The following is a 25623-nucleotide window of genomic DNA, read 5'->3' on the forward strand; positions in this document are numbered from 1 at the left end:
CATTATCCTGCTGAAGGGGATGGGACTTTGCTACTGCTGTCTTTGCTGGGAAAGTGTGGGTGTGCAGCCTCTGCCCCACTGCACAGAGGCATACTGTAGCTTGGCTTTTGCTTCTCATGGGCTCAATATAAAGCGGCAAGAGATGCTGAACTGGGAGGTGGGAGATACCATAGCGGAATTTGTATATTAATAACTTACAGTGCTTCACGCTCATTAAATTAATTAATTAAATCTCTCAGAACCCCAAGGCTACTAACCAAGTTGATTTCAGAGTTGGGATTAAAAATCTCCTGCGGCCCTTCCCCCATGCTGGCACAGCACTCCTGGTTCCATCCTGGCTTTTGCAGTTTTCCTTGCTTGAGCTCTTTGCCTGCAGCCCGTGGACTGGATCTATCACAGCGGCTTGCTAAGAACTGGCCAGAAAGTCTGCAGATGCGGTCTCCTTTTGTTTAGGAAACAGCCCATCCTTTGCCTTCATCTAGGCAGAAACTTCTCCTGTTTTGTGGCCCGCTGGGGAGGGCAGCTCTGATCACTCTGAAGCATGAGCCCTGCCAGAGGCTTTCTCTCAGTGCCTGGTTTTCCCAGTTGCCTGGGCACTGCCTCCTACAGACCCGGGACCGTCTTCTCCTTGGGTGCTCTGACAGGAACGTTGCTGCTGGCTCTATAGGGCATCAAAGCTCCTGAGCAAACGGCCATCCTGAAGTCATGGTCTGGATTGCTGCACTGCAGCCTTCCCAAGCTTGCTCAGTACCTGTCCAGTTCTCAGTCCACCTCTTCTGGGTATCGGTAGGTATAGAGGCAAGATGCTTATATTTGCTGACAACATGCATCTTCCCCTTCTCATGTTGAATCTCGTGTTGAAAAATCTCATAATGACGTCGTTTGGCATTTTCTTGGGCATCCTATCCGCAGATGAATACGCAGGTCTCGCTCATGACTGACGGATCAGCTCCACCTCCCTCACCTTTCTTTGAGCCAAGATACTCTAGCATTTCTGCACTGCACTCAATATACCTTTAAAGCCACCAATTTCCATTAAGCCACATGAGACAGGGAGCGTAGCTGAGCTGGTCTCTCTCCTGTGTGCAGTGGTTGGCATCCTCAGCAGGTTCAATGGTGGGGAGATGAAACCTCAGCGTGCCGTTCTGCCAGCGCTGCTCCTGCATGCATCCTGCAGATGCATTTTTAAACAAACTCTGGATATTTAGTGTGTGGTCCTGTGCCAACTTCAGGAAAGCCTGCTCTCTGCGCTCTCCTAGTATTGTAACCTCTGTCAGCCTGGCTCTGATTGATGCTATTAATATTTTAGAGATCATTTAGGATCTCCACCTTGGCCGTGCTCTGTGCTCAGGGAAGAGCTGTCCTGCGTGGATGCCTGCAGCTGCCAGAGGAGCGTGCTTGCTGCCTGCTGGTGTGTTTTGGAGGAGGCAGGTCTGCAAGTTAGCAGGGCCACCAGGACTAAGGGGAGCACAAAGCTTTCAGAGAGGTAATTGCTAGCCTCTAGCAGGTCCAAGCTGGCCCCTTCTGTAGGTGAGGGTCTTTCAGCTTCCCTGGAACATTCTCTTCTGTCCTTGCCTCTTGGCAAAGGGGACAACTTGCCTCTGGATGTTGTCTCTGCAGACTGCATTTGGCCAAGGTCCTTGCTGTGGAGGGGTGTCCCCATGCTCAGCCCTTCCAGTTCCTGGAGCTGGCCTCAGCGGAGCTGCCAAACCCAAAAGACTTCTGCATCTCTTCTGTGTTTTGGGCCTCCCTTTGCCATCACACCTTGTATGATTTGGCCCCACAGAGTTGGTTCTGCTCCAGCCTTGCCTGTGGGGTCAGTCAGTGCTGATCAGGAGGTGAGTGACGTCCTCCGGCGGTGCTCTGCCACGTGCCGTCTCCAGCTGCCTCTCAGGAGCTGCACATGGACCCATCCTGCAGCTCCCTGCTTGCGCTCTGCCCTCGGTCTGCTCTAAACAGTGGAGCTGCGTGGCCGTTCCTCTCGGTGCAGGAGAGCTCTGGTGATGCTCTGCTTGCTCAGCCTTCCCCACGGGGCCCAGCTAAATCCAGCTGTGGCAATGGGGCCGACGTGCTGCAGGGATGGGGGCTCCGGCAGATCCAGGAGACAGTGAAGCTGTGTGACTGAATCCCAGACTGTGTTTGCTCTGCCTAATTATCAAAAGTATGAGTTTGTTCTGCTAGGTGCACATTATGCCTTTACTGTGGTGTAATTATGCCAGCTGCCTATGTTTAGTGTCATAAAAAGGAATAAAATGCCCATTACCCGCCTAAAGAATTCTTCTTGTGGGTTTTTTTTATTTTTATTGCTCTGGAGTACACAGTGGGGATATCTTTGATCGGCAATTCTCCATGTAAAATAGCTAGTGAAATACTGTGCCTTTCGGAGAGCTCCTCTAGCCAGCAGCCTGCGAAGGCAGCTGGCCCACCAGCCTCACCTGGCGCTGCCTCTGCTGCTTACTGCCAGCCCGATCTGGTGGTCAAGATGGTGAAGCCACCACACTGCCACCACGCTGCCTTCCCCTCCGGGAGCTCAGCTGCTTTCTGGCAGCGTTTCCCTGCTGTCCTCCAGGTCCCAAAGCTCCCTCCTGCCAACACAGCTTCCGAGAGGTGCAGGGTGCTTTCCAAGCCTGGGAGAAGATGCAACCTCTCTACCTACAAGAGCTGTTCAGAAAGACACAACGGTGCCTGGCTGAGCTATTTTTTGGACAGAACGATGTGTCAAGGAGTCCCATGCCCAGGGGAAGCCCGTAAGGTAGTCAAGGGAGCACCGCAGAGCAATGTGTGGGTGGGAGCCATGTGCTCCTTCGCCCTGCCTGGGCTGGAGTGCCGAAAACACAAGCCAAGCAGCATGAACCTGCCAATGGCCTGGTGGTGTTCTTGCAAGAGCAGGGATGCTAAACCTTGTCCCCCAGCCAACCCATGGCCCCTGCAATTGGGCTTCAGCTGCTTTGGGGTTTCTTGTGGTGTCTAAATATCTGGGGCCGTGTTTCTGCGGTGGTGAGAGAAGCCTCGGAGGAGCCGCGTCCTCCAAGAGCTGAGGTTCTGTGCAAACATCAATTACCAAAACACATACTCCTGCCAGGGAAGAGCAGCGGGAGGCTTGCTTTGTGTGTGTAAATGCTAGAGGCGTTTTGGTGATATTAAATAATTTCTGATGGGGGAAAAAAAAACCCAACCCAAACCAGAAAACCCCAAATCCAAACCCCACATCCGTAGAGGTTGTTAAAAGCTGCCTCTCCGCCTTTCCTTCTAATAGTTCCAGTCTCTAATTGGAAATGGACTTTAGCCTCATTAGGAGCGGTTAGTGCTGGGTACAGATAGCTCTTAAATATATGGTTTGGGTGGATGGTAAATCTGTTGTTTTAGCTGGTTTATTTTTCAATTCAATGATATTTTCAGCAGGTCCCTGGTCCCCCCAGCCCGGCTGTGCCACAGATACCTCGCACAATGTCCCTTTTAATTCCCTCCGCTTATTTTTTACGTCAGGTGTTCCTTGAAGTGGCCTTCACAGCTCTCCACCCTTTCAGCCGACGACTACGTCAGGGGAAGATGGACTTGCGCCTCCCCGCAGCTTCATTGCATATGCACACGCCGTCTGCCCCGGCGGCACGATTGCCTTGGTGAAGAATCCAAGGGGCTGCTGATAGCAATCATTGATTAAGAGGGTAATTGTCCTGAAAATTCAGATTGATCAAAAGGCAGAAATGATAACTTGTGTAACTGTGTTTAAAACCACGTCCTGTCAATAGGGGAGACTGAGACGTGGCGAGCAGAAAGCAGGGAGAATTGGATGTGCGAACGGGTGAATGTGCCTGTGGTTCGGGGAGGAGGGGGAGCCATTCTTCCTTGGGGTCCGTAGCAGGATGTTTCTTGTCACTGATGCTGGGCTATTGGAGATTCAATCACTTTTATCTTCCCCTCTCTCTCAATCCAAATGCCTTTTCATATTAGAAAATTAGAATCAGCTCTGCTCATGCAAGATTTATTAGCTCTGCTGAGCAATACCACAGAAGAGTAAATGATGTCGCATTTCAGGGGCTTTTTACACATTATGACCAAACTTGCAACTTCTTAAGTATTCTTCCATTGAGCCACTGCAGGGTGTGAAAGCGTTGGGGAGACGAACTTCTCTCTGGAAATAGTTCTGCACCCGTCTGGATGTCTCTTCTTTATTATTGGAATGATTGGATTTGGTTGCTAATACGGATCTTTTCTTTGGGCTCAGTTTCTGCGCTTATTGCTCTGGAAATCAAACTGTAAGAACTGAGCCTGTTTATCGCATTTTTTTCCTGATCCCCTTTGTAGAAACACTTTTCAGTGCAAAAATGTGTGTCTTTGGAGCTCTGCTGCTAGCTGGCACTCATTTACATCTGAAGAAGACAAATCCTGTTTCCTGCTCAAATGTTTTCCCTTGTGTTTTGCACTGGGTGGCTGCTTTTTTAAATGCCTTCTGACCTTATGTCGTACATGGCTCATGTTTTACGTAGTGATGGTCCTTTGGTCTTCAGGCACTAGATGCTAAAGCTCTTTAAAGACATGAATGGATTTAGGCTCATAACGCTCAATAGATACTATTCTGGGGATACTGAGGCATGGGTGAGTTGCAAGATTTTCCTGTGAGTCCATATCAGAGATTGGAACAGAAATTAGGTCTCATCTCTCCTGCTCCTGGACTTCAGCCACAAGGCTTGTTTGCGAGGCTTTTCACTTTCAAATTGCTTTGCAGGCATTAAATCCATGCAGCATCCTCGTGGGCTGGCTGCGCAGGAGGGTCACTCAGCCGCAAGAGTCAGACCGACCGGCTGTTGGGAACCTCTGCCTGAGATGCCGTTCAGTCTTTCTCCCCCTCTCAAAAATTAAGGCGTTTGAGATTCACAATATTTCACTGATGATACACAAATCCCTGGTGCTCTGCAGCACTCCACCCCTCTCACAGTGGGCATTGTGTATGTAGCCCCTATACAAAAATAGTGGCTGTTGTCAAGGTAAACACCATTTTTCTGCTAGTTCTGGTTTGGAATATTCCCAAAAAGGAGTAAATTTTTCTCCATCTGTCATTATTTAGGAAAGTAGACAGCAGCACACAGGGATGCTGATACCACTGCTCAGTGTCTCACACCAAAACCAGCATTAAACGACAGAAGCCAGAATCAAGCTGTGGAAGGGAATAGTCCGTTCATAGCTTCATCTGCTGTCATCATCGTGTGGTGGAGACCAGTGCCTGCAGCTGAGCTTCTGCCAATCTTTTGTCTATTTGGGTCTGACTTTTCCTTGATGTGGCCGAGCTGCTGGAAGGATTGCAGTGCAGACAGCATGGAGGAGAGGTTGGGGCAACCCATCGGCATGGCAAACACGGGGCTTCTTCATGGCACATCGTTGTGGGCTGCAAGGGCTCAGCTGCCTCTTTTACTTGGCAGCTTTAAAGGGACTTTATTACCAGGCAGTGCTAATTACATTTAAAACAACACCATACTTGGACCTGTCCAAATGCCCATCTAACTTGTCGGAAAGTTTTGCCATTCATCTTAGCAAAAGGCATTTCTGAAGAGATGCTTAAAGCTGTGGCTGGCTGGCAGGGAGGTTTCTTGTCGAGTGTTGGTGCTTGGGAGGCGGATACACTTGACAAGCAGAAAGACTTGACTTTTTCCCCTTCCGTGTACAAGCACTATGTATTATTCAAGGTCTTCTTAAGTCAATGCTGGGTTATTAATCGGTCGCTTCTCTGCATGTTAAATTTGCCTACTAATTTCGAGGCTCTGGAAGAGGACTGCAGCTATGAGCTTGCACAATATTTTCCCTCCGTGAGTCTCCGTACACCCGTGCGTGTGTTCTGGGGCTGCTGCAGCCCCTCGCCTTGGGTTCAGATGGCGTGGTGCTGCCTGCGCGCCAGCCGCACAGGGAGGTGAGCTCCATGTTACTGACTTAATGTTCCCATTTCCAGATAGTCACTGATGGTGGGGGGGAGCAGGGGCAGGGCCAGAGCAGTTAAAGCCTTGTTGAACCTTGAGGGGCCAGGTAAGGCCCCAGCAAGCCACTTCCCAAGGAATGGAGGCACTACAGTCCCAGGTGACACTAGAGAGAGATACGGTGGCATCCAGGTCTGGGGCAGGTGTTGTGCACAGCCCAGGAGGTGTTTGCTCCATGAGATACATGCTACCCACCTCCCCGTGTCTCCTGCTTGGTTTGGAGGCTGATGTAATGAGTTATTTGCAGCTGGTTTGGAGACAGCCTCTACGTCTTGGGACTCTTCCTCCCCTGTCCCCCAGCCAGGCCTCCATGCTCCGGTCTCCTCTCCTTCCACAAACGCTGGCAGTGGTAGGCAAGGCACGCAGGCCAGCAGCGCCTGCACATTCCAGGAATCACGTCAGCTGTCATTACTTACATTACCTTGATTGGGAACAGTCAGTTATGTCACCGTCCATCATCGTGTCTCTCCTGGGAGACACTGAGGAAGGAGGAGAGGAGCAGGAATTTACAAAGCGCTTCTGCGGTGCCCCACCAATCCCACCGCTCCGTTGGCTGAACATCTGTCATCAGACAGCTTGAAGAGAAGGTGCTTTGTCTGATGGATCTTCCCATTGTAGCTCCACAGGGAGGAGCCTCCTGCAACACTGGGACTGCTCCAAGGGAAGAGCACTCGGGGCTTTTGTGCAGTTTAACGTGAAGGGAATGATGCTGCTGCCGAGAAAGCCCTGTGGGGGACTGCAGGAGAGCCTGCTGGACAGCTGGGGCTGCAGGCTGGGCTGTCCTGGCTGGGGGCTGCTTTGGAGCCAGGTAGAGTTACCAAAACTGTCTCCTCTCCGAATGAGGCGGAGCTCGGACTTGCACGTTGTCCCCACGTGTGACTGCGGAGGATTCCTGGCCATGTCTCAGGTGGGAGTTCATCTTCCCTTTGGCTGGGAGCTCCAAATTCTAATGAGAATGATATTTGGCTTTTGATGAAGGAATCTTCTTATTTCTAATGCGAAATAATCTGGAAAGTTTCCAGCCCTCTCTGCCCTGATTGATTTGGGACTCTGGCTCCAGTTCCAGCAGCGAGTCTCTTCGGCTGGGGTCCCCCTCACAGGCTGGGGGACAACGCGTGGCAGTAGCTGCGTCCATCTCTGGTAGCAGAGCCCATGGTGCCACAAGCAGTGGGGAGGACAGTCTGTCTGTCTAGCCGCCTCATGTGAATAAATTTGTGCCTGAACTCAAGGTGGGTTTGAGAGGGTAAGGAGGAATGGGGAGCTCCATGGCTGTGGCTGGGAGGTGCTCCATGGCTGTGAGTCCGGGTTCCCCAAGACTCATGTGACCGTGTCTGTCACGGCTGAAAGCAAGAATGATTCAAGAAGCACACATTGCCTGGCAGGACACACTGGGAGGCAGGGAAGGCAGTAGTACCTGCCTCCTTGGGTTTCTTGCTACGTGCATGCTGGTCCAGGCACTCTGACTTTGGCAGGAACATTACCTGTTAAGCACAGTGCTCACATTCTAATTTCTGTTAGCTGGGCAGGGAGCGAGGGTGGTCTGGCAGCAGCTGGACCTCAGCGAGTCCCACGGAGGTGGGTGTTCAACCCAGCTGGGACCTGGTGGTGCCTCTCCGGAGATCAGGCAGCTGGAGGGGAGGAAAGCCGGAGCAGGAGAGCACTACACCCAGGGACTGAAGTGGGGAAGAGAAGAAGTTTTGTGATTCTGTATGTTTCTCCTTGGAGCAGCTCCATCAAAGGCAAGAAGATGGTTCAAAGGGGGATCTTAAAACACACAGAGGAGCTGGCTGGTGCCAGCAGTGGCACACGGGTGCTGCATAGGGTATGTGTATGGGTAGGTCATGGGCGGCTGAAGCAGCCTGGTCTCAGCCCGAGCTGTTCAAGGCATCTTGTGTGAGTACCGCCAGCAAGGTCTGACCTGTAATCCATCCTGTCACTTAAAGAACTTGCACTATACAGAAGTGATGCTTTATGTGAGCCAGGGGCATCGCTGCTCTTACTCTTAGCTGAGTTTGAAGAGCTCTTGCTGTCCCCAGCTTTAGGCGTAGGCTTTGTTGTGCTGGATGGCCCAGGTACATGGAGCTTGCTAAGCAAAGAAAAGATTGCAGAGGGTACATGGAGCAGAGGAGAGTCATTCTGGAGGTGGGTTTCCATGGTGGGGGGATAGCTAGTGAAGTGAGTAAATACGTGCTATAAACATGTTCAGAGCATCTCTGCATGAAGAACCCAGCACAGCCTTTTTGAGTAAATAGAAAGAGAGCCCGGGTTCAGTTCATATGTCTGTTTTCTTTTCTTCTTCTGGTCAACTGTGGCTGTAGATAAGAGTTTTCTATTTGAAGTTCAGAAGAGAAGGGAAATCCATTGTTAGAAGAGGAGACTTTCTTTTTGCTTGATATCTATCTCCAGCGACACAGCGGAGAAGGAAAAGATTTGCTATGATAAAGGTAGCTTTAAAAAAAAAAAAAGGCACATTGAGTGTTGCTTTTCTCTGTACTTCAAAGCCCGGAGTAATATGGAACAGTGTAAAAGAAGAGAGAAAAAAAAAACAACCTAGCCCAGCCTCTGCACGGGGGCTGTGAATGCAGAGCCATAATAGAGCACCATCCTGGTCAGAAATGCAGCGCTCTGCCCCAGCCGTTCGTCTGGGCTTGGCATGGTGGTATTCGGTGAGCACAGCACCTGCCAGGAGTCCACGGGGATGGGCTCAAAGGGGGATGCTCATTGTGGGGGGAGCAGAGGAAACATTTTGCAGGTGTGCATCCTATGGAAGGACTGAACCAAGGGAAGTCACTCACTGGAAAGAAAATCAGGCAAGTCTGGAAGCAGTATGGGAAAAATGTGCCAATAAACATTTAATTATTAAAATAACTTGGAGATTGCATGGAGTGTTCAATACGGCGTGGCAGAGTTTAAAAGCTGAACAGCGCAGCTCCGGTGAAGGCTGTGGGTGGGAAACGGCTAAACGTCTCCATCCATGTGCCCCGGAGCCAGTGCGGTTGGCTTTCTGGGGTCCTGGGCTACTGTAGGATCAGCTTTCCCTGGGGCTCAGTTGTTACCGAACGAACGAGAGGAGTGCTGGGGAGGGTGTGCCTGTGGCTGCCACCCCCTTGCTTGGAGCAGGCACGGCTGAGCTCCGTGAGCATACAGGGGGGCTCCAGCCTCTGCGATCACCAGCAGGACTTGGGTGGCCCAAATGTGGGTCCAGGCTCTGCAGCATGGGCAGGGATGGGAGCTCCCTGCCAGGGGACAAGGCAGGGGGCAGAGAGGTGCAGCCCGGGGAGACGGGGCTTGTGACAGCCCCGTTGCAGTACAGCTGTGTCCACGCAGGCTTCCCCTTTCCTTTGGCCCCGTGGGTGCCCTCCAGCCAGACTGAGGGCGTGCGGCCCCACATCTGCTATGCTGCTGTCATGGTTTTGGTCTTCAACCCCATCCCAAGCTTGATGCATGGTCCTGGCTTCTGGGACACCCCTGTCTGTGCCAGCCTGAGGGTGCTGCTGCTCTGGCAGTGCCTCTTGGGCTCACTGAGCTGCTGGGGCAGACACCGGCCGAGCCCCCCTGCTCCCCTCCGAGAAGCTGGTGCAAGTAGAGGAGAGACCAAGTGTGTGCTGGAGGCTTTGCCTCTGCAGGAGTCTGGAGAGGAGCAGGATGAGAAACCAACAAACTCATTTTCAGCGCTGACCTGAGCGGAGGCTGGAAGCGAAAAGATTTCCAGCAAACCTGGGCTGGTCAGGGTTGCTAACGAGCCTTTCCTTTGAGCAATGTTTTACATTCTTTAAAGATCGCAGGGAGCTCTTGGGGAGAATCTGCTGAAGTAAATGGCAGAGTCAAGTGTGCCGGCTCCTTTCTTTCCCTTTTCTTTTCCCTTTTTTTTTCCTTTCCCCTTTCTTGGTTCTCTTTATTATGTGGAGTTGCTCTGGCTCTTTCTCTCACTTCTGTTTCTCCTTTTGTTCTCTCTTTGTCTATTTATCACACTGTGAAGGTTGAAAGAGATGTTATTAATCTGGGAGAATGAAGGCAGGATTAGTGGTATGAATCGGATTTTGAGAGCTGTAATGATAGAAAGACTCGCTCTGCTGGCGGGCTGCGTGAGTTTGATAAATGGGGAGCACTCCAAACTGACTCGCGCCTTCCTCCGCACTGCTCGCTTTGCCCGCTGGGGCGTGCCATGCTCTCAGATCTGCCAGCCATCCCACACCGCTCCTACCTGAACCAGAGCAAAAAGCCAAGGGTAAATCAGAGACAAATATCTCCCATTGCACTTAAAGAGATCATTTCTTTCAACATCTTTTTCAAACAGAGTCCTGTCAAGTTCTTGGACAGCCTTGTGTGGAGGTAGGATCCTTCCTTGGAGTATGGCTCGGAGCCACGGCCATGCATTATTGTCTCCTGCCGTGGCTTTGCAGAGAGCGGCGGGGAGTTAGCGTGGCTGCAGCAGAGCTCCCGTCCGGCAAGGCACAAAGACGCAGGATCACCTCTGTAGGGCTGCACGCTGCTGCGTTTGCCTCCTGAGGATTGCACCGGGCTTCAAAGCCCCATGGGGCTGGGAGAAGGCAGAGGGTGTTTTGTCAAAAGTCGCTTTGGGGTCTTTGCCCTGAAATCTCCAGAATGAGGGGTCCTGCCCTTGCATAACGTGAGTCAGGTCCCCTGTTACCAAGCTGGGGGGGGGCAAAGCAGGCTCTGGGGACAGCCAGGCAGAGCAACAGCCCCCAGCTGTGGGGCAAAGCAGGACTGTCTGGACCAGCAGCTTTAGCAAGTAGGGTCCTTTCCTGGGATCACCCCACTGCACGCTCACCCACTTGAACCCTTCCTCATCCCCACCCTTGGGTGTGTGGTGGTCCACGTTGCACCCTACAGAACCAGAAAAGCTAAGGGACAGACTTGAAGGGTATGTAGCACTTTGAAGCTGGTTCATGAGCACAGAGCTCACTGCCCTCTTGCAGTTGTGCCACCGGGCATTCATACATGGGGACCGTGCCCTTGTCCTAGGGCCCTCATGGTGGTCCTTACCCCAGCCTGTGCTATGTCTTCTGCTGTGGACATTTTGGGCTCGCTGCTTGCTGTCATGGCTAGGTTTGGGTCTTGTGGTCCAGCCTGGGAGCGTGCATTTGCTGAAGTGAGATGCGGTTGTGTGAAGGCCACGTGCAACGTGTTGGGAAGGTTTGGGTGCTCCAGTGCCCCTTGCCCCAGGGGCTGCAGGCATGGACTGGGCCCTACAGCCCATCCAGGGGAGCACCGAGTGTCTGGTGGTGGGTGCAGGACCACCCGCCACCACAAGGTTTGCATCTCGCCTGTGTGGAGCAGGAGATTATTGCTCGGTACAAGAGGGGGAACAGCGGTGTGCAGGAGGGACCCTGCTTCAAAGAGGGGGTCAGACCACGGGCAGCCCAGAGTTGTCAATGTCCCTTTAACTACAAGGTAATGGACTCCCCCACGCTCGGGCTGAGCTCTCCTCCTGCCTTTGCAGGAACGGTAATGATTGTCAAGGTAGAGCTAATGAGACGTGCACATCTTTAAAGGATCGTGGCTTCTGAGACAAAATTAAAAGAAAAAAAAAAGAAAGGGATGGGGGAAGGAGAGAAAGTCCAACTGCACTGCCTTGGCTAGTGAGGCGTCCATCTATCCATCCTGCCTGCCCCTCGGCAGGATCACCCCTAAATGACTAGCAGGGTCTCTTTGCTTGCTGCTACAACTCCTGTTTGGCCCTGGAAGCCTCCTTGTCTCCTTGAGGCCCCCTCCCAGCCCATCCGCAGGCTTCAGTCCCCAGAGCGAGGGAGCAGGGCAGCACTGGGCATGCGAGAGCCTGGTGGGCAGCACCTTTGCTGGGCAGGCAGCAGGAGGGCAGGCAGTCCAGCCACTGTATGGCATGGCTGTGGGGACACTGGAGCTGGAAAGCGGAACAGGAGGAAGGCGTGCAAGGAGATGAAGGACACAGGAATGTCCTGTCGTGGGTCGGTTGAGGATGTGGGGATGGTGGTGCTGTCAGTCCTGGCTGGCTCATCACTCTCTCCATCCCTTACTCCGAGGTCTGGGATGCTGCACTTGACACTTCCAAGCATACATAAAGGTACTGTCTGGATGCCAGGGAATTAATGATCCCCCCAATGCCTGTCCCACGTGGGGAAGGGAGAGGTGGCTCCCCTTTGGTTTTGGGAAATGTCCCATGGGCACTCCTGGCACAGGAGAGGCTGTGTGGATCAGGCTGAGACAGGATCTGGCCCTTTGGGAAGAGCTGGTGGGGGAGCTGGGACATTGCGTGCGGTGCGTGGTGTGACTGCCTGCACACACATTTCTTTCCATTCTCACTATTTCAACTTCACAGGTTGAATTGGTTCAGAGCAGCCAAACTAAATGAGGAGAGAAATGATCAGTCAAATATTTCTTAAATCCTGTCTTTAAGAGCTAAGTGCTTGGCTGGAACTTTAAGGCAGGTAATGAGGCTCTCTTCAGATCAGCTTGTGATGTGGAAACTGCTAGATTGACCAGGCTGCAACTGGAAGAAAGCTCTGTCACAGCTGGGGACAGTGCGGCACGGGACTCCCCACGCCCCGGCACTCTGCACCAGCCTGCTGCCACCCACGGCTCCCTGCCGCCTGCGCCCATCTTTGCCCTCATCCTGCAAGAAGTAAAACACAGCTGGGAGCTGGGGGGAGCAGCCTGCTTGCACAGAACTGGGTGACTCCCTTCCGCTTAGGGGGGTGTGTATTTCAGTCAGTGCTTTGGAGTCCAGCCCCAGTTTGCTCCAGCCATGCAGGTGAGAGCTTGGGGTGGAGGCAGCGACCCAGAGGACCCGTCCCTCGAAAGTATTCTCACCGGTTTTCAGTTTTAAGCTGACAGATCTGTTTTGCTGCAAAAATCATTCAAGCCTTGCAGTGGATCCGTGAGGTGGGGTGCTCTCTTGGCTTCATCTCCGGTGTAAGGGGAGAAGGAAAACAATGTCATTCTTCCAGCAGCCTGGTAAGGACATAGGACTGGTAGGATTGGTCCTTCCTTTTCAGGACACCATCCTTCCCTCTGCAATGGGGCACCAGCAGTGCTTGTCTGCAGCAGGACGGCACCTTTGCAAGGCACTTTCTGGAGCAGAGGGTTGGTTTGCTGGAGGAAAAGTGGCAGGGCAGAAGCAGCAGAGGACTAGGGAGCAATGCTGGGCAAGATGGGACGTGTCAAGTATCTCTTCCCAGCTCCAAAATACTCACTTCTCCCTTAATCTGGGACCGGAGAAGAATCTGGTCTTACCTGGCTGTTCTGCACAACGCTGCTCATGCAAAACTTCTGTGCCCTTGCTACTTGTCATGCCATGCCTGCCTGGCAGCGCCGCGCCATCCTGCTCTCCTCTGGGCCTCTCCCGGGCAGGAGCTGGGGACCCTCTGAGCTTTCTGCTTTATATCCAGGTTTTTTAGGCCTTCTGTTGTTAATTATTGAGATGTAATAATGTGATTAGTGCACTATTAAAAAAATCGCTGATATGATTACCATGGATTTAATATCACATGATATATCATTACATTGTTACGTGGTGACAGATGTAATTGAAATACACTTATTGGAGCCTGGGGTCATGTTTCATTCAATCACAGCAGCACCTCCCGGGGGCAGAGCAGAAATGGCTAAAAAAAAAAAATAAAAAGGCATCAGGATTGGAAATTGTAATGAAAACAAAGAAACTTGCAGCCTGTTCAAGTCTGGGGCAACTGCTGCTTTGGCTTTTTCTCCATAGGAATTTAGAAAGGTACAAGTTGGGAGTGCTGTCGTGTGGATCAGCTGGAGGAGACAGGTCAGCCAAGTTGAAATTGTCTGCTCAGGGGACGAGCAGGAGGACTTGTGTTATGGACCGGTACCCAGAAGGTTTCCAGCCATCTTGCATCATTTGAGCCTGGGCACTATGGACACTGTACCACTGACCTGCCAGCCCCTCTTGGCTCCTGTTTAAAAGGCAGGTGGACCCAAGCATGGTACCTGTTGTGCTGTGGGAAAGCCAGCCAGCTGCTCCCCACCTTCTGCCTAATTCTGCCATTTTTGGAGTCAGGGATCGCTCAGCTGCCTGCTCGGGCCGTGCTGCAGAGGGCAGGGAGGCAGCGGTGAGCTTGCCTGCCGGACTGCAACCCGGGTCATGTTTCCTTCCATGTCAGTGAGAAGAGGTGACATCTGTCTCTGCTGCATTATCCTTGGGAGGATCTGCACGTGGGCTCTGGGCAGCTGAGGCAAGGAGAGGAGCAGCTATCGTGTACCCTCTGCAGAGGCAGCCAGCTAAACCGGAGCCTGGGCAGGGAAAGGACTCCGCTCTCTCTGCCCGTGGGGCTGGGGCAAGGCTTGGGCTAGAAAAACCTGCCTGCCGGAGAAGCACAGAGACCCTACCTGCTGCTGGCACAAACCTGCTACTGGTCCTTCTCAACATGGTGGTGAACAAGAAGCTGGTGAACACAGAGGTCTCCTTTTCCTCCTTCTACTCCCTTTCCAGGGAAACAACTGTCACCCACCCTCCCAGTGCCCCCCAAGGCAAGTGATAGTTTGGGGTATTACCCTGGGCAGGATGGGGCTGTGGCAAGACCTCAGAGATACAGCATGACATGCTTAGTGCGCATTAATTGCTCTGATCGTCACCAAGTGCCAAGTCTCCTTCTCCTGTAAAGGGGGCCAGTGAGGGGATGTGGCCTCCCAGAGCTGTGATTAGGACTCGGGTATGCCTGTTCCCAACCCTCCTGCAGGTCCCCAGGGTTATTTTATCCCTGTGAGGTGGTGTGTAGGTGACTTTGAAACTGAAGGTGCTGCGTTTAGTCTCAACCTCATCCAAAACAAAGGAAGGAGGAGGAATTTGTGGATGGAGTGAAGGCGACGTTTCCAACCAAGAGGGGAATGGTAGTGTGGTGAGCTTGAGACATCTGGATGTTTGCATAATGATGCGCCGGCATCTGGCCCTGCGTCGCTAGCTCGGCATTTACACGTTTGGCGTGGCATCACCCCCTGCTCCAATGCGTCTGTCCCAGGAGCTGGGTTACAAACCTTGCTGATGCTTGAAGGGTTATTTCTATTTCAGGCTTTCGATTCTGTGTCCTCCCTCCTAAGAGTGCTCCCACCCCCCTTTTGTGGAGCCAGCATGCCCCCCTGGAAATTTTCAGCATTCCCATTATAAGCCCTTGTTTTGCTGGGAGCTGTGGAAATTCATTTCCAGCTGGTGTGGGAGCACTCTGGCTGGGAAGGCTCTGGCAAGCATCTTTCTTTCGAGGTTAAAAACATAATTTCAGTCTGACCTCTGAGTTTCGGAGCTTTTGTTGGTTTTCTCCACCCCCAGATGGTTTTTGTGTGTGATTTTAAAATAGCCTTCTTCTCTTGGTTGAAGCTAGCTGATGCGTCCGCTTCTCATTCGAGGATTGTTGTGTTTTATTAATGCTGTTATTATTCCATTACTGTCATTGTGCTCTTTTATAGCAAATAGCTTAATTTAGTTGAGATACACAGATGCTGAGAGTTTTAAGTGAAATCTTCAGCACTTGGTATGCTGGGCACTGAGCAGATATTCCCCAAGCACTTTGGTATAAACCTTTCACTTAAATCGGCTGCTGGGGGAGTGCAGGGTGGCAGGAGTTTGGGAGAGGGGAGAAGGGGTGGGGGAGTACCTGTTTAGGACCCTAGGGAGGACCTCATATTCAAATGTGACTATAGGAGCTCAGGAGTAAAGCTCCCACTGAGGGTTGCACCCCCGAGATGGGCTGTGATGGGGCCTTCTTCCCTACAGATGCTGCAGGACAGGGGGAATTACACCACCAGCATTGCTGGGTTGCTTTGGGTTGGGCTTTTTTAGGGGTGGGAGGGCAGAGTGTGCTGCATTTTCTGCAGCCGAAGCTTCATGGATCCTGGGAGAGGTGGGGACTGGTCATGGTGTCACTCTGGAGCAGAAGATACAGTGCCATTGAAACCGAATTAATCTGGTTGAAGAACAGTGTGGCTGCTGGGAAGCTGGACTGTGCTGCAAGTAGTTCTTGGGGTAGAGGAGAGGGGTTGAGAAATAGCATTGGTGACAAGATGACTTAGGGGCCAAGAGTCCTGTTGTTAGAAATGACTTGGGTGCTTAAGCCTCCCGGGAAGCTGGTGCAATCGAGGCTCCAAAGTACCTTAGCTACTTTTGAAATTTTACCTCTTATTGTTGACAGATGTTCATCTGAAATGGATGCTTTTTGCTTGGTGCCTCTGGGCATTCATTAATACTAGTGATAACAATTCCAGATTGTCTCCTACACCTCTTTCCCTGCCTCCATCTCTTAAAAATTACAAAGGTAAAGCCAAAACCCTGTTAGTGCCATGTTATTTGTGCAATTAACTCTTACTGCCTTGGCAAAACCTGCTGATCTTGGTGCTATCAGTGCCAAAATTACTTTGTGTGGGGCACAGAAAGCCAAGAAGGGAGTAAAATAAAATGGAGCAAGCAGGTGCCATGCAGGTTGAGATGGTGCTGATGGTGGTGTCAGCTCAAGTGAAGGTGTCCTCTCCACCTGGCCGTGGCGTCGTCCTTCAGGGAGCAGCCCTGTGCCTTCCTCCTCTCCCACCTGCAGCTCTAGGACACCCTAGTCTTCCTGAGGAGGGTTCTCCCCCTTTCTCGAGCCCTTCAGGGGCAGCCTCTTTGGGGTGCAGCTGGCAAAGACTTGCTTCCCCCCCTTTTCCCGTGGCCGAGCAAGGGGAGCAGCTCCCCGTGGTGCGGAGATGGGTCGGGGAGGAGGAGCGCACTGGCCCGCGCTGCCCGTCCCTGGTGTGCACTCATAATAGCTTGGGGGTCTGTGGGATGTTGTCGGGATCATTTTATCTCCCTGCTTTGAGGCAGCTTTGTGGCTTTATCTGGCTTTCGAGGTGACCGGGGTAGCTAACAACATGCACGGAGCATCCTCTGCGGAGGAGGCCCGGCGCCCGGTTTTGCTAGAGGTCTGCTTTACCACTTAGGAGAAACGAGTTAACCTCCCTTTGATCTCGGTTCACGGCTAACCCTTTAACAAAGTCCGGGATGTGCGAGGAAATCAATACTCAAGGCATTGAATTTAACACCAGCCATCAACTCAAGCGTAACACACACACTGACTGACTCCGATTACAAGGAGCGGGCTGGTTTGAAGCTCGTTTGCCAGCTCTCTGGGGTGGTGTGGGGCAGCAGCGGGGAGGGCGGGCGCGCTCGCACGGCTTGCTGTCACTTGGGGGGGGAGTGAGAGGGACCCGGCATGCTCTGCCATGTCTTCCTGATCGGCTCTGCCTCCTGGTGCCCCTTGTCTCTCTCCTTACGCCTCTGATTTGCAACCCCGGCAGCTGTTCCCTGACACAGGAGCAGAGAGCTTGGATGCTGTGCGCAGTCGCTGAACGCCTGTTTGTGTACACACATAATTGTTCTTTGCTGGTGAGGACTTGAGGCAGGGCAGGTTCTGCTGAACCGGACAAAAAAGGTACTGCAAGTTAAAAATCTGAAAAATAAAATGCTGCAGGCGGGAAAGGTTGAGTGTCTGGTCAAGGAGGCAGCCGTGTCATTTCTCCAGCTCCAGTCCTTCCCTTGGAGATCTAATTAGATCAGTGGAGAGCTAATTGGGACACCTTGTTCCATACCAGCCGCTCGCTCTTTGCTGGCATGTTGGCAGGAGGCGGTGGGCAGGCTGCCTGGCACGGCTCTGTGGCCGGGAAAGCCAGGTGGTCCACAGCCAAGGGCTTTCTAGACAGCCCATGAACCTCTTCGTCACATCTCAGCCCTCCAGCCCTCTGCTGCAGACCAGCTCCCCTCCCGGGGGGACTGTTCTTCTCACTTGCTCTTCTTGTTTGCATCAGCTGTAGCCAGAGCCGAGACAGCACATGTAGGTTAGGGACGGGTTCATGGGGCAGCTGAAGGATGCTGAGAGGGGTGGGGTGAGCGTTACGTGACCCCACAGTTCTGTCCTTGTGCTGTGACTGCGTGGGGACCATCCCTCTGCTACTCACGCTCAGTAATAACTCTGTTGGCATGTAATTTTGGGACCTGCTCCTCAGGTCTCAGATCATCAGCAGGCAGCAACTAGGCAGATCCTAACAGCATTTCCCAGGCACACTGGCAGGGAAGGGCCAGCCGAGCCACTGAATCCTGCCCTCGGCAGCGGCGAGGCAACGATGCCTCCTTCTACAGGGAGTGGGGCCCGAGGGCATCCACGTGGCCGGGTGTCACAGCCCTCCCCAGCACCTCACTACAGGCAGAACTGCAGGCACAGCTAAAAGCCATAACCAAGAGTGTCCCAGCGTGCCCGGTAAGGAGACCCTGGCTGGCTGGCTGCAAGAGAGGGTGGTCGCTGCCTGTGTCTGTGGAGGAGCCCAGCCTGGCTGGCGGTCGGTGAGCCCGGTGGCACCAAAGAGCTGTGGAGGTGCCTTTCGCTCCCCTGGGAGATGTGAGTTGAGGCCTTGGGGACCCAAACCCCTTAATTTTCTGTCATCCATGTCATGATCTCCCCCGTGACCTTCTCAGCACCATAACACGGTGCTGGTCTCCTCTTCCCAGTCCAGGTAGCCAGTCCTGCCCCCCATTCCTGCCTGGTGGTAGCTGCTGCAGTTCATCCCCCCATGCCTCCTTTAATAGCCTCTTCTCACGTCCTCCTCTCAGGTCTCTTTATTCTCTGCTTTCCTGACTTGTCTCCAAATTGATTCTCTTGCAGCGTGCTGCCAGGTCCCTTGGACCATCTCCTTCTGTTTGCTCTTCCATCGAAATAGGGGACCCTCAGTTTTGCCCCGGTAGGCTGTTCTGGCTGGGCCCGCATGCATTGCCTGCTTGCCTGGTGTTTGCATCCATCAGAGCTCTTAGAGGCGCCTCTGCTTTAACCTCCTCAGTCTTAACCCTGACCTGAGTCAACAATCATGAGGAAGAGCTGCTGCTTAGATGATCCAGTGTAAACTCTACCTTTGATTAGACAGGTGTCATCCCCAGGCACTGGTGCGGCAGCGCCTTGTTAACTTTCCTTGGTGTTCTCTCACTGCAGCCATGAGAGCCTCCGACGCGGGCAAGGGACGCGGCTGCTGCCCTTGTAATCTTTATTGATCTTTTCCCTGATGCCTCGTGCATTGTATTCTCTTGCCTTTCTCTTGCTCTTCCAGCTGCCTCTCCTCTGAGCGGCTTTGCATCTTGTGGGAGTGCTGAGAAACTCTGTTTTATTCAATTCTTGCAGAGCAGTAACACTCAGAGTCCCCAACAGCTCTGTTGGGTTGGTGCTGTGCCAAATACAAAAGATGGGGTTTTGCTCCTGAGAGTCTGCTGTCTGGGAGGAGGAGGTAAGAGGGAGCAGGGCACACGCTTCCACGCCCCTCTGGTCTGTCCTATATGGGCCAGTTTCTCTGCATCATGCCAGAGATGAGTTTTGGAGAAGGTCCTGGATCTGTCCCAGGAAGGCATGGTAGACATGAGAGTGTGGAAGGAGTTGTAGGATGTGAGCAGAGGGAGAGATGTATGTGGTAAGACGTGCAGGCAAGTGAATAGAAGTGGTGAGAAGGTCCTGCAGGATCCCCCTCTTATTTCTTTCCCATCCCTCAGGGCGTGGGTTTCAAGAACAGATTATGAAACTGAGATGTGAACCTGCTGGTTGCCCAGCATCCTTCCCTCACTGCCAGCCTGCAAGCACCTAACCTTGAAAATGCTAAGTAGCAAAAACCAGAGGGTTGAATTGCCTTGTCTCGCACCTGCAATGTGAACAGACGTGCAGTTGTGCAGTACCTCCCCTACGCTTTTCTCTTGGTAACCTGTCTGCGGGTCTCTGCCCTCGGCAGTCCTATCCTCCCTGTCCGGCACATTTGGGCACAGCAGCCGAACTGTCACTAGACATGTCCCTTCTGAAAATGTCCAGAGCACCGTGTGCTGAGACATGCTGTGTGTGGTGCAAAGGAGCGGTGTGTCTGCTCTGGACAAATGGCTTGTTTTGCACTGGAAAAACTGGAGTCAAAATGTCACGTCAGTGTTTTGCAGGGGAATAGATTGCTCCTTTCCAGAGAGCAGCATTTCTGTCACTAGCTTTTACTTCATGGTTCCCAAGCAGAACTGTTCCCACACAGTGAAACGAGACAATATTTTGGCTTTTCCATCCTCGTTTAGGATGAAAGGCAATGCCAAAGCATTGGTGTTTCAGTGGAGTGGCTGTAGTTTCCCAGCCCGTTACGGCAAGGGCATGCTCCCTGCCAGGAGGCGAGGATGAGTCCTGCGGATGTGCTGCTTCTGCTTCCAGCACATTTGATCCAGCCTGGCTCTTTCAAGGTGTGTGGAAATGAGCTACAATCTCATCATTCCTGCGGAGGCTTCTCGGAGGAGATAGCGGAAGGGTCACAGTGCCTCTGGAAATCTCCCTTCAGGCAATGTGCCGTCGCATTTCACAGCAGACAGACAGAAAAACCTTTAGGGCATGGTAAAAGGCAGCATTTTGAACTCCGAGCTGGGGAGCTCGGGAGCTCATTTCTCTGACACATCATCTGTGTCCCTGCCGCTTCCTGCATCCCCCTGAAATACCATCACTTCCTTAGCTGGAATTAAAAAAAGAAGCTGGGGAGTTGGTCCCTTGTGTGCCGGCCACGCAGAAACCAGACTCCCCTGTGGGAACGCACCCAGACCCTCTGCCCTGGCCAATTTTGCCTTAATTCGAGCCGCTCTCAACCTGCATGGAGGTGGGGGGCTGCCCCACCAAGACAGCCCCCGGCAGCAGCGTGGCTCCCCTGCCCTCGCTCGCCTTCCCCGTGTCGCAGCCTCCCCGGAGAGGTGTGGTTCTTGGGTCCTGAACTGGTTTTTTTTTTCCCCCAGATTTAGCTGACGTGGTGGTGGGGAGATGAGCGGGCTGGAGCCGGGCGAGCTGGAGCACGTGCGGGCTGGCACGGGCTGCCCTTATAAACCGGGGGCTGCCACGGCAGCTCCGCGCCGTGTGTTACCGGCCGTGCGGCACTGGGAGGAAAGCGCTGGCTCTCCCTCCTCCCCTCTCTGGAGTAAATAATGGTACTTTTTATTTAGCTATTATTTCCCAGTGGCAGACATCTCCTCGGATGTCTGTTTAACTATCTTTATCTCGCCCTCCTTCTCCGTTTGATATAGTTATAGATAAACAGATAGCTACCTTAGTAAATAACATGTTTTTAAGACACCAGTGGTACGGTTAACATAGTGCAGCAGCTGTTGATTTGTCTTTCACTGTTGTTTTTTTTTTTCTTAAGGAAATGCTTTAAATAAGGGATACTTCATCTATTAAAAAAAAATACACTTGTAGCAGCTGCTAAGCCCATCCATAAGCCTGCTTTACGTTGTATTTGTGATGGGACTGACAGTGCATGGAGGAGCCTGATTATACACAATTCCATTTTAGCAAGCCCTGCGATGTAATTTCACAGGGCGATCAGTGTTTGAATGTAATAGCAGCCTGTGCTAAGGTGTCAGAATATTAAAGGCGCTAATGGAAAAGCTCCCTGGTACACAAGGGGGACAGCATTACAGGAGACGTCGCAGATGGCTGGGCACTAAACTAATGGGGCAGGATCCAAGAAGGGAAAAAAAACCTAGAGAAGGGAGAGCTCACGGGAGCACGGGCACCTGCTTCCCTCTCACACGGAAATTAAACAGTGAGCGAGGGAGAGGCGAGCGTGTGCGTGTGTAAAAATAGAAATCAAGGGGGGAAAATACCCTCTTCGGAAGGGCTTGAAGGTTTTGACAGTGAGTCCAGCGCTGGCTTTGCTTGGGAAAAGCATGGGGTTAGGTTTAAAGGGTGCGTGTTTGGGGGACTGTGGGGCACATCTGAGCATCGCGGCCATTCTTCAGGCTCTGGAAAGAGAAGGGTGTGATCAGTGGATACTGTTACCCATCCTCGTATAATATGGCAAAAAAACACAGCTCTCTTTGGCAGTTGTTAATCTCCAGCTAAAGCCAAGGAGGGTGAGATGCGTCCACCTCGCTGTCCCAGCGGCTCAGCTCTGCAGCACGGCGCATCTGCTGGGGCCCTGTCATGCCGTTTTCTGTCCTCATGTATCCAGGGGCTGACGGTGGGTCTGATTTCAGGGCAGTGCCAACATTTGCCTGTTTTCTAGCACCGTTGGAAGCATCTTCCCCTTCCCCCTGAACCCCCAGTTTCCCCAGGAGCAGCCAGAATTGGACTGGTCCGTTCTTGTCTGCGTGGAGAGGCAACCGTAGCTGCGGTGAATCATCCACGAAGTGTGTTTGTGGGTTTTCCTTGGTGTCGTACCCGGCTTCCCTGTTCTGCCAGCCACGGTGCTGTGGTGGGGAAAGGCTTAGCGCCGCTTTCCTGCTTGAATTGGCCCTGCAGGGACTGGGGCAGTCCCCGGGGGATGGCACCACAGAATGTGAGCCCATCCTTCCCAGGGCTGGAGGGGTAAATCAGCTGTGTGTCGGTACTCCCTGGTAGCTGTCTGCCACGTTGTCATGTGTCTCTGCCTTTCAGGCACTAATCGGGAGCTGCTTGTGTATCTCAGCATTGGGAGCTGATTGCATACATCAGCGTAACCCAGCCTGGGTCTCGGTCACCCTGCAGTGCAGCCAGAAATGCCAGGACACCACGAGAAGGCAGCCCTGTTCAAACAGACGTGACCTGTGGCTCAAGGGCAGGGCCCCTTATCCCGGACCGGGAAAGGCGCTGGGCATGGCTTCTCCAGCCCCTTGTCTCCACAGCAGCCCCTGGGTTCCTGCTGCGATGCTCTGCTCGGCCGCCTGACCCTGAGCCCAGACCCCCCGCTCCTGCCAGCAGCTCCCATCCTTGAGCTGCTTTCTCAGCAGTTTATGGCTCTGCTTGTCCCCTCTCCTGGGCCAGCGCTGGCTTGTGCATGCCCCAGCTATATTTCCCAGCCCTCCAGGGACCCAGACCTGTAGCTTTGTTTTGCTTGTGACCAAACCCAGGGCTTGGACCAAGGTCTCCACAGCATTAACCTAGTATGTCGCCAGCCGCAGAGCACACAGCAGTCGCGAACATTTTATCCAGGATAATCCCTAGCCTGGGAGCAAGGCAGAGACTGTTCTTGTTCAAACACAGGGAAATGTGAAGCCTAAACCGCTTGGCACTTTGACACTCCAGAGTCAGGCACACCGGTGTGTTTCTATTGCAGCCTAAGCCAGGGCACGTGCTAATCCTGCACAGCGGCAGGGCCACCTCCCCACTGCCCGGCGGGGTCACGGCGTCCAAATGCACCCCAGAGAATGGCTGTTGGTGGCTGCAGAGTCCATCCTGCCCCTCCTGAAGTTAAGAAGGGTTTCCACAGTGAATTTGCACGGCTGTGGCTGAGTGGGGGTATTGCCAGGACATGGGCAGGCTGAGGCTGCTCAGGTGTGTGTCTGGGGGAAGAAGGGCCAGGCATGAGGTCATCGCGTGCCTCATTCTCCCTTTTGCAGTGCTCCTATGGACAGAGATCTGATGGCACGGGCTGCTCATTTTAATAAGGAGAAATAATGTACAGTTATGCTGAATCCTCTGCATCTTATCTGACACCTTGCTGCCTTCCCTTGAGCTTGACCTGTCCTCCTCCCATGGACTGGGGGCACCTCGCCTGTGTGAAGCACTTCCCAAAGGTGGGCAGAGCCAGGCAGCTCCTGTATGCCCCACGCTCACCTTTCCAAAAATAGACCATTCATATTTTTATTTGTTTAATTTACCGCCTGACATGAGGCATAAAGATGTGGCTCTTTTAACAGCCAGCTTTGCAAATGGACTGAGGCAAACACCAGCTGGGCTTGCCAAAGGTTGCTCAGCAAGGCCGGGTAGGGCTGGGAAGGTGGCTCGTGTGCCGAGGGCTCCCTGCTCGTCCAGGACATGTGAGAAGGTGGCTGTGTGGCACTGTTCTCCGAAAAACCTTCACGTGCCATCGCATGAAGAGAGCAGAGCATCAGGTAGGGTCCCAGCACCTTCTTGGCAACGTGGGAGGATTGTGTCCAGATCCTGTCCTCCCACTGCAGTGTGCTGGCAATGGCAGGAATTTCCAAGGGCAGCACTTGCTTCTGCCTAAGTGGGGCCAGACCCATTCGTGGTGTCCCAACGTACGGTGTGTCAGCCCCCCTCCTTCCCCCTGCAGCTCTTTTGGGGTTTGTGCTCCAGAGAGGGACATTCCCTGGGAAAGGACACGGCTTGCATCTTCTCCTGTGTTCTCCCATGTCCAAACCCCAGCCAAACCACCTCCTGCTCGGTGGCGCTGCCAGTTTATTTGGCAGAGGACAAACGCCTTCTACTCTCGTCACCCCTACCCCTTAATTATTAGCACAGATGTTTAATCCGAGGCTTTGGTGGGTGCCACATTGGGCAGAAGTTGTTTTTGTGCACCCAGTGCCACTCAGGAGTGTTCAGGGAGCTCAGTGCACCAAGAGAAAGTAATTAAATGGGAACAGTGTTAATGCTGTACCTGGTCAGTCTGGAGGCCCCTCTTGCCACTGTGCTTGTAAAAATTAAATGCCTCTTATTAGTGGCGCAGCAGAGATCTGTAATACGCGTGGACAGAAAAGCAGGGATGGATGGAGTTGGTGTCAGGGCAGCAATTGCTTATCATGCCTTATCTGGGAATATGAAACTGTATTGCATGACATCCAGAGGCAGGCTGAATAGATATGCCAATTCATCTCGAGCCCGGGCTTTGACAAGCTAGACTGCCCTTGTTGAAAGGCATCAGTCAAACAAGAGCTGCTGGCTGCTTTTCCCTTTCTTATACTTTCTCTCGCTCCTGTGCTCCCTCTCCCTCTCTCGCCACCTCCCCTCCCTCCGCCTTTTTTTTTTCTAAGCTTTTTCCACACAAAATTGAAAAGCTTTGGAAATAATAATAATAAAAGCCCCCCAAACTAATACCGTTTTAAGTACACCCCCCCTCCCTCCCCAAATGGGATTGATAAGGAACCCCAGTGTATGAAGGCATGTTTAGATAACATTGAGAATATTATAGCGAGTGAGAGAAAGTAGGGGGAAAAGCTTCCTGCCGCGTCTAAGCCGGGAAAGGCGACGGCACCCTGGCTAATACGAGTGTTTAATATTTGATGTGTTGGGATAAAGCAGGATCACCTTCGAATTGAATTGAGTGTCAGAATGAGAATCTATTACTGAAATTCTTGTGTGATTTGACAGCAAAGCAGACGATGTTATTCTTCACTAGTTACCGCAATCTTCTCCCCTACATCACTTAAATATTTTTTTCTTTGCTTGAGTAAACACACATTATCCTTTTTTTTTCCACCCCCCTTTCCTTTTTTCTCTCCCTCTTTTATACTTTTTTTTTTTCTTAAATCAAACCTGCCTTTCGCAGGGCTGATGGAGTAGATTGTTATTTCTTTATTTGTCCTATTAAATGGAATTCCTGATCGTTTAATCCTGCTTTTGTAAGTGATTTAAAAATACTTGAAAAGCTGTGAATGCGGCAGCACTTCTGACTAAACTGCTTAAAAGGGACACGTTACACCTGGGTTTAGCTCCTGCCTCCCGACAGCCAGGACGGCAGCAGGCTCCAGCGCTGCCGGGGCTGAGCCACCCCGGGCTCCGAGCCTCCGTCCTGCCGGCCGAGCTTTCCTCCGTGCCTTCCCTGCGGCAGAGGAGCTCTGCCGCTGTTAGCTGGGCTTGGCAAGCTGCTTATTCATTACCTGCCTCTTCTTTAATTGCATTCAGCCCTGATCCAGCAGCCTTGCTACTAAATGATTTGGCGGTGGGGTCAGGCTGTAATTGTCATTAGATTTGCC

The 25623-nt window shown here is 52.5% G+C and overlaps 1 protein-coding gene across 5 annotated transcripts in view; it reads left to right on the forward strand.

The window, feature by feature from the left end:
* Positions 1-25623, forward strand: part of ERI3 (ERI1 exoribonuclease family member 3) — a 135083-nt gene that overhangs the window by 64825 nt on the left and 44635 nt on the right. The window contains exon 7 of one of the 5 annotated variants that reach the window (XM_072868260.1): positions 3487-3786. The exons of the other annotated variants lie outside the window; for them this stretch is intronic. Coding sequence (XP_072724361.1) covers positions 3487-3624 — 138 coding nt within the window. The 3' untranslated portion in view covers positions 3625-3786. Of the gene's footprint in view, positions 1-3486; positions 3787-25623 lie in introns of those variants that run through there. 5 annotated transcript variants of the gene reach the window in all.

The sequence above is a fragment of the Ciconia boyciana genome, chromosome 7 (assembly GCF_034638445.1).
Source record: "Ciconia boyciana chromosome 7, ASM3463844v1, whole genome shotgun sequence".
Lineage (NCBI taxonomy): Eukaryota > Metazoa > Chordata > Aves > Ciconiiformes > Ciconiidae > Ciconia > Ciconia boyciana.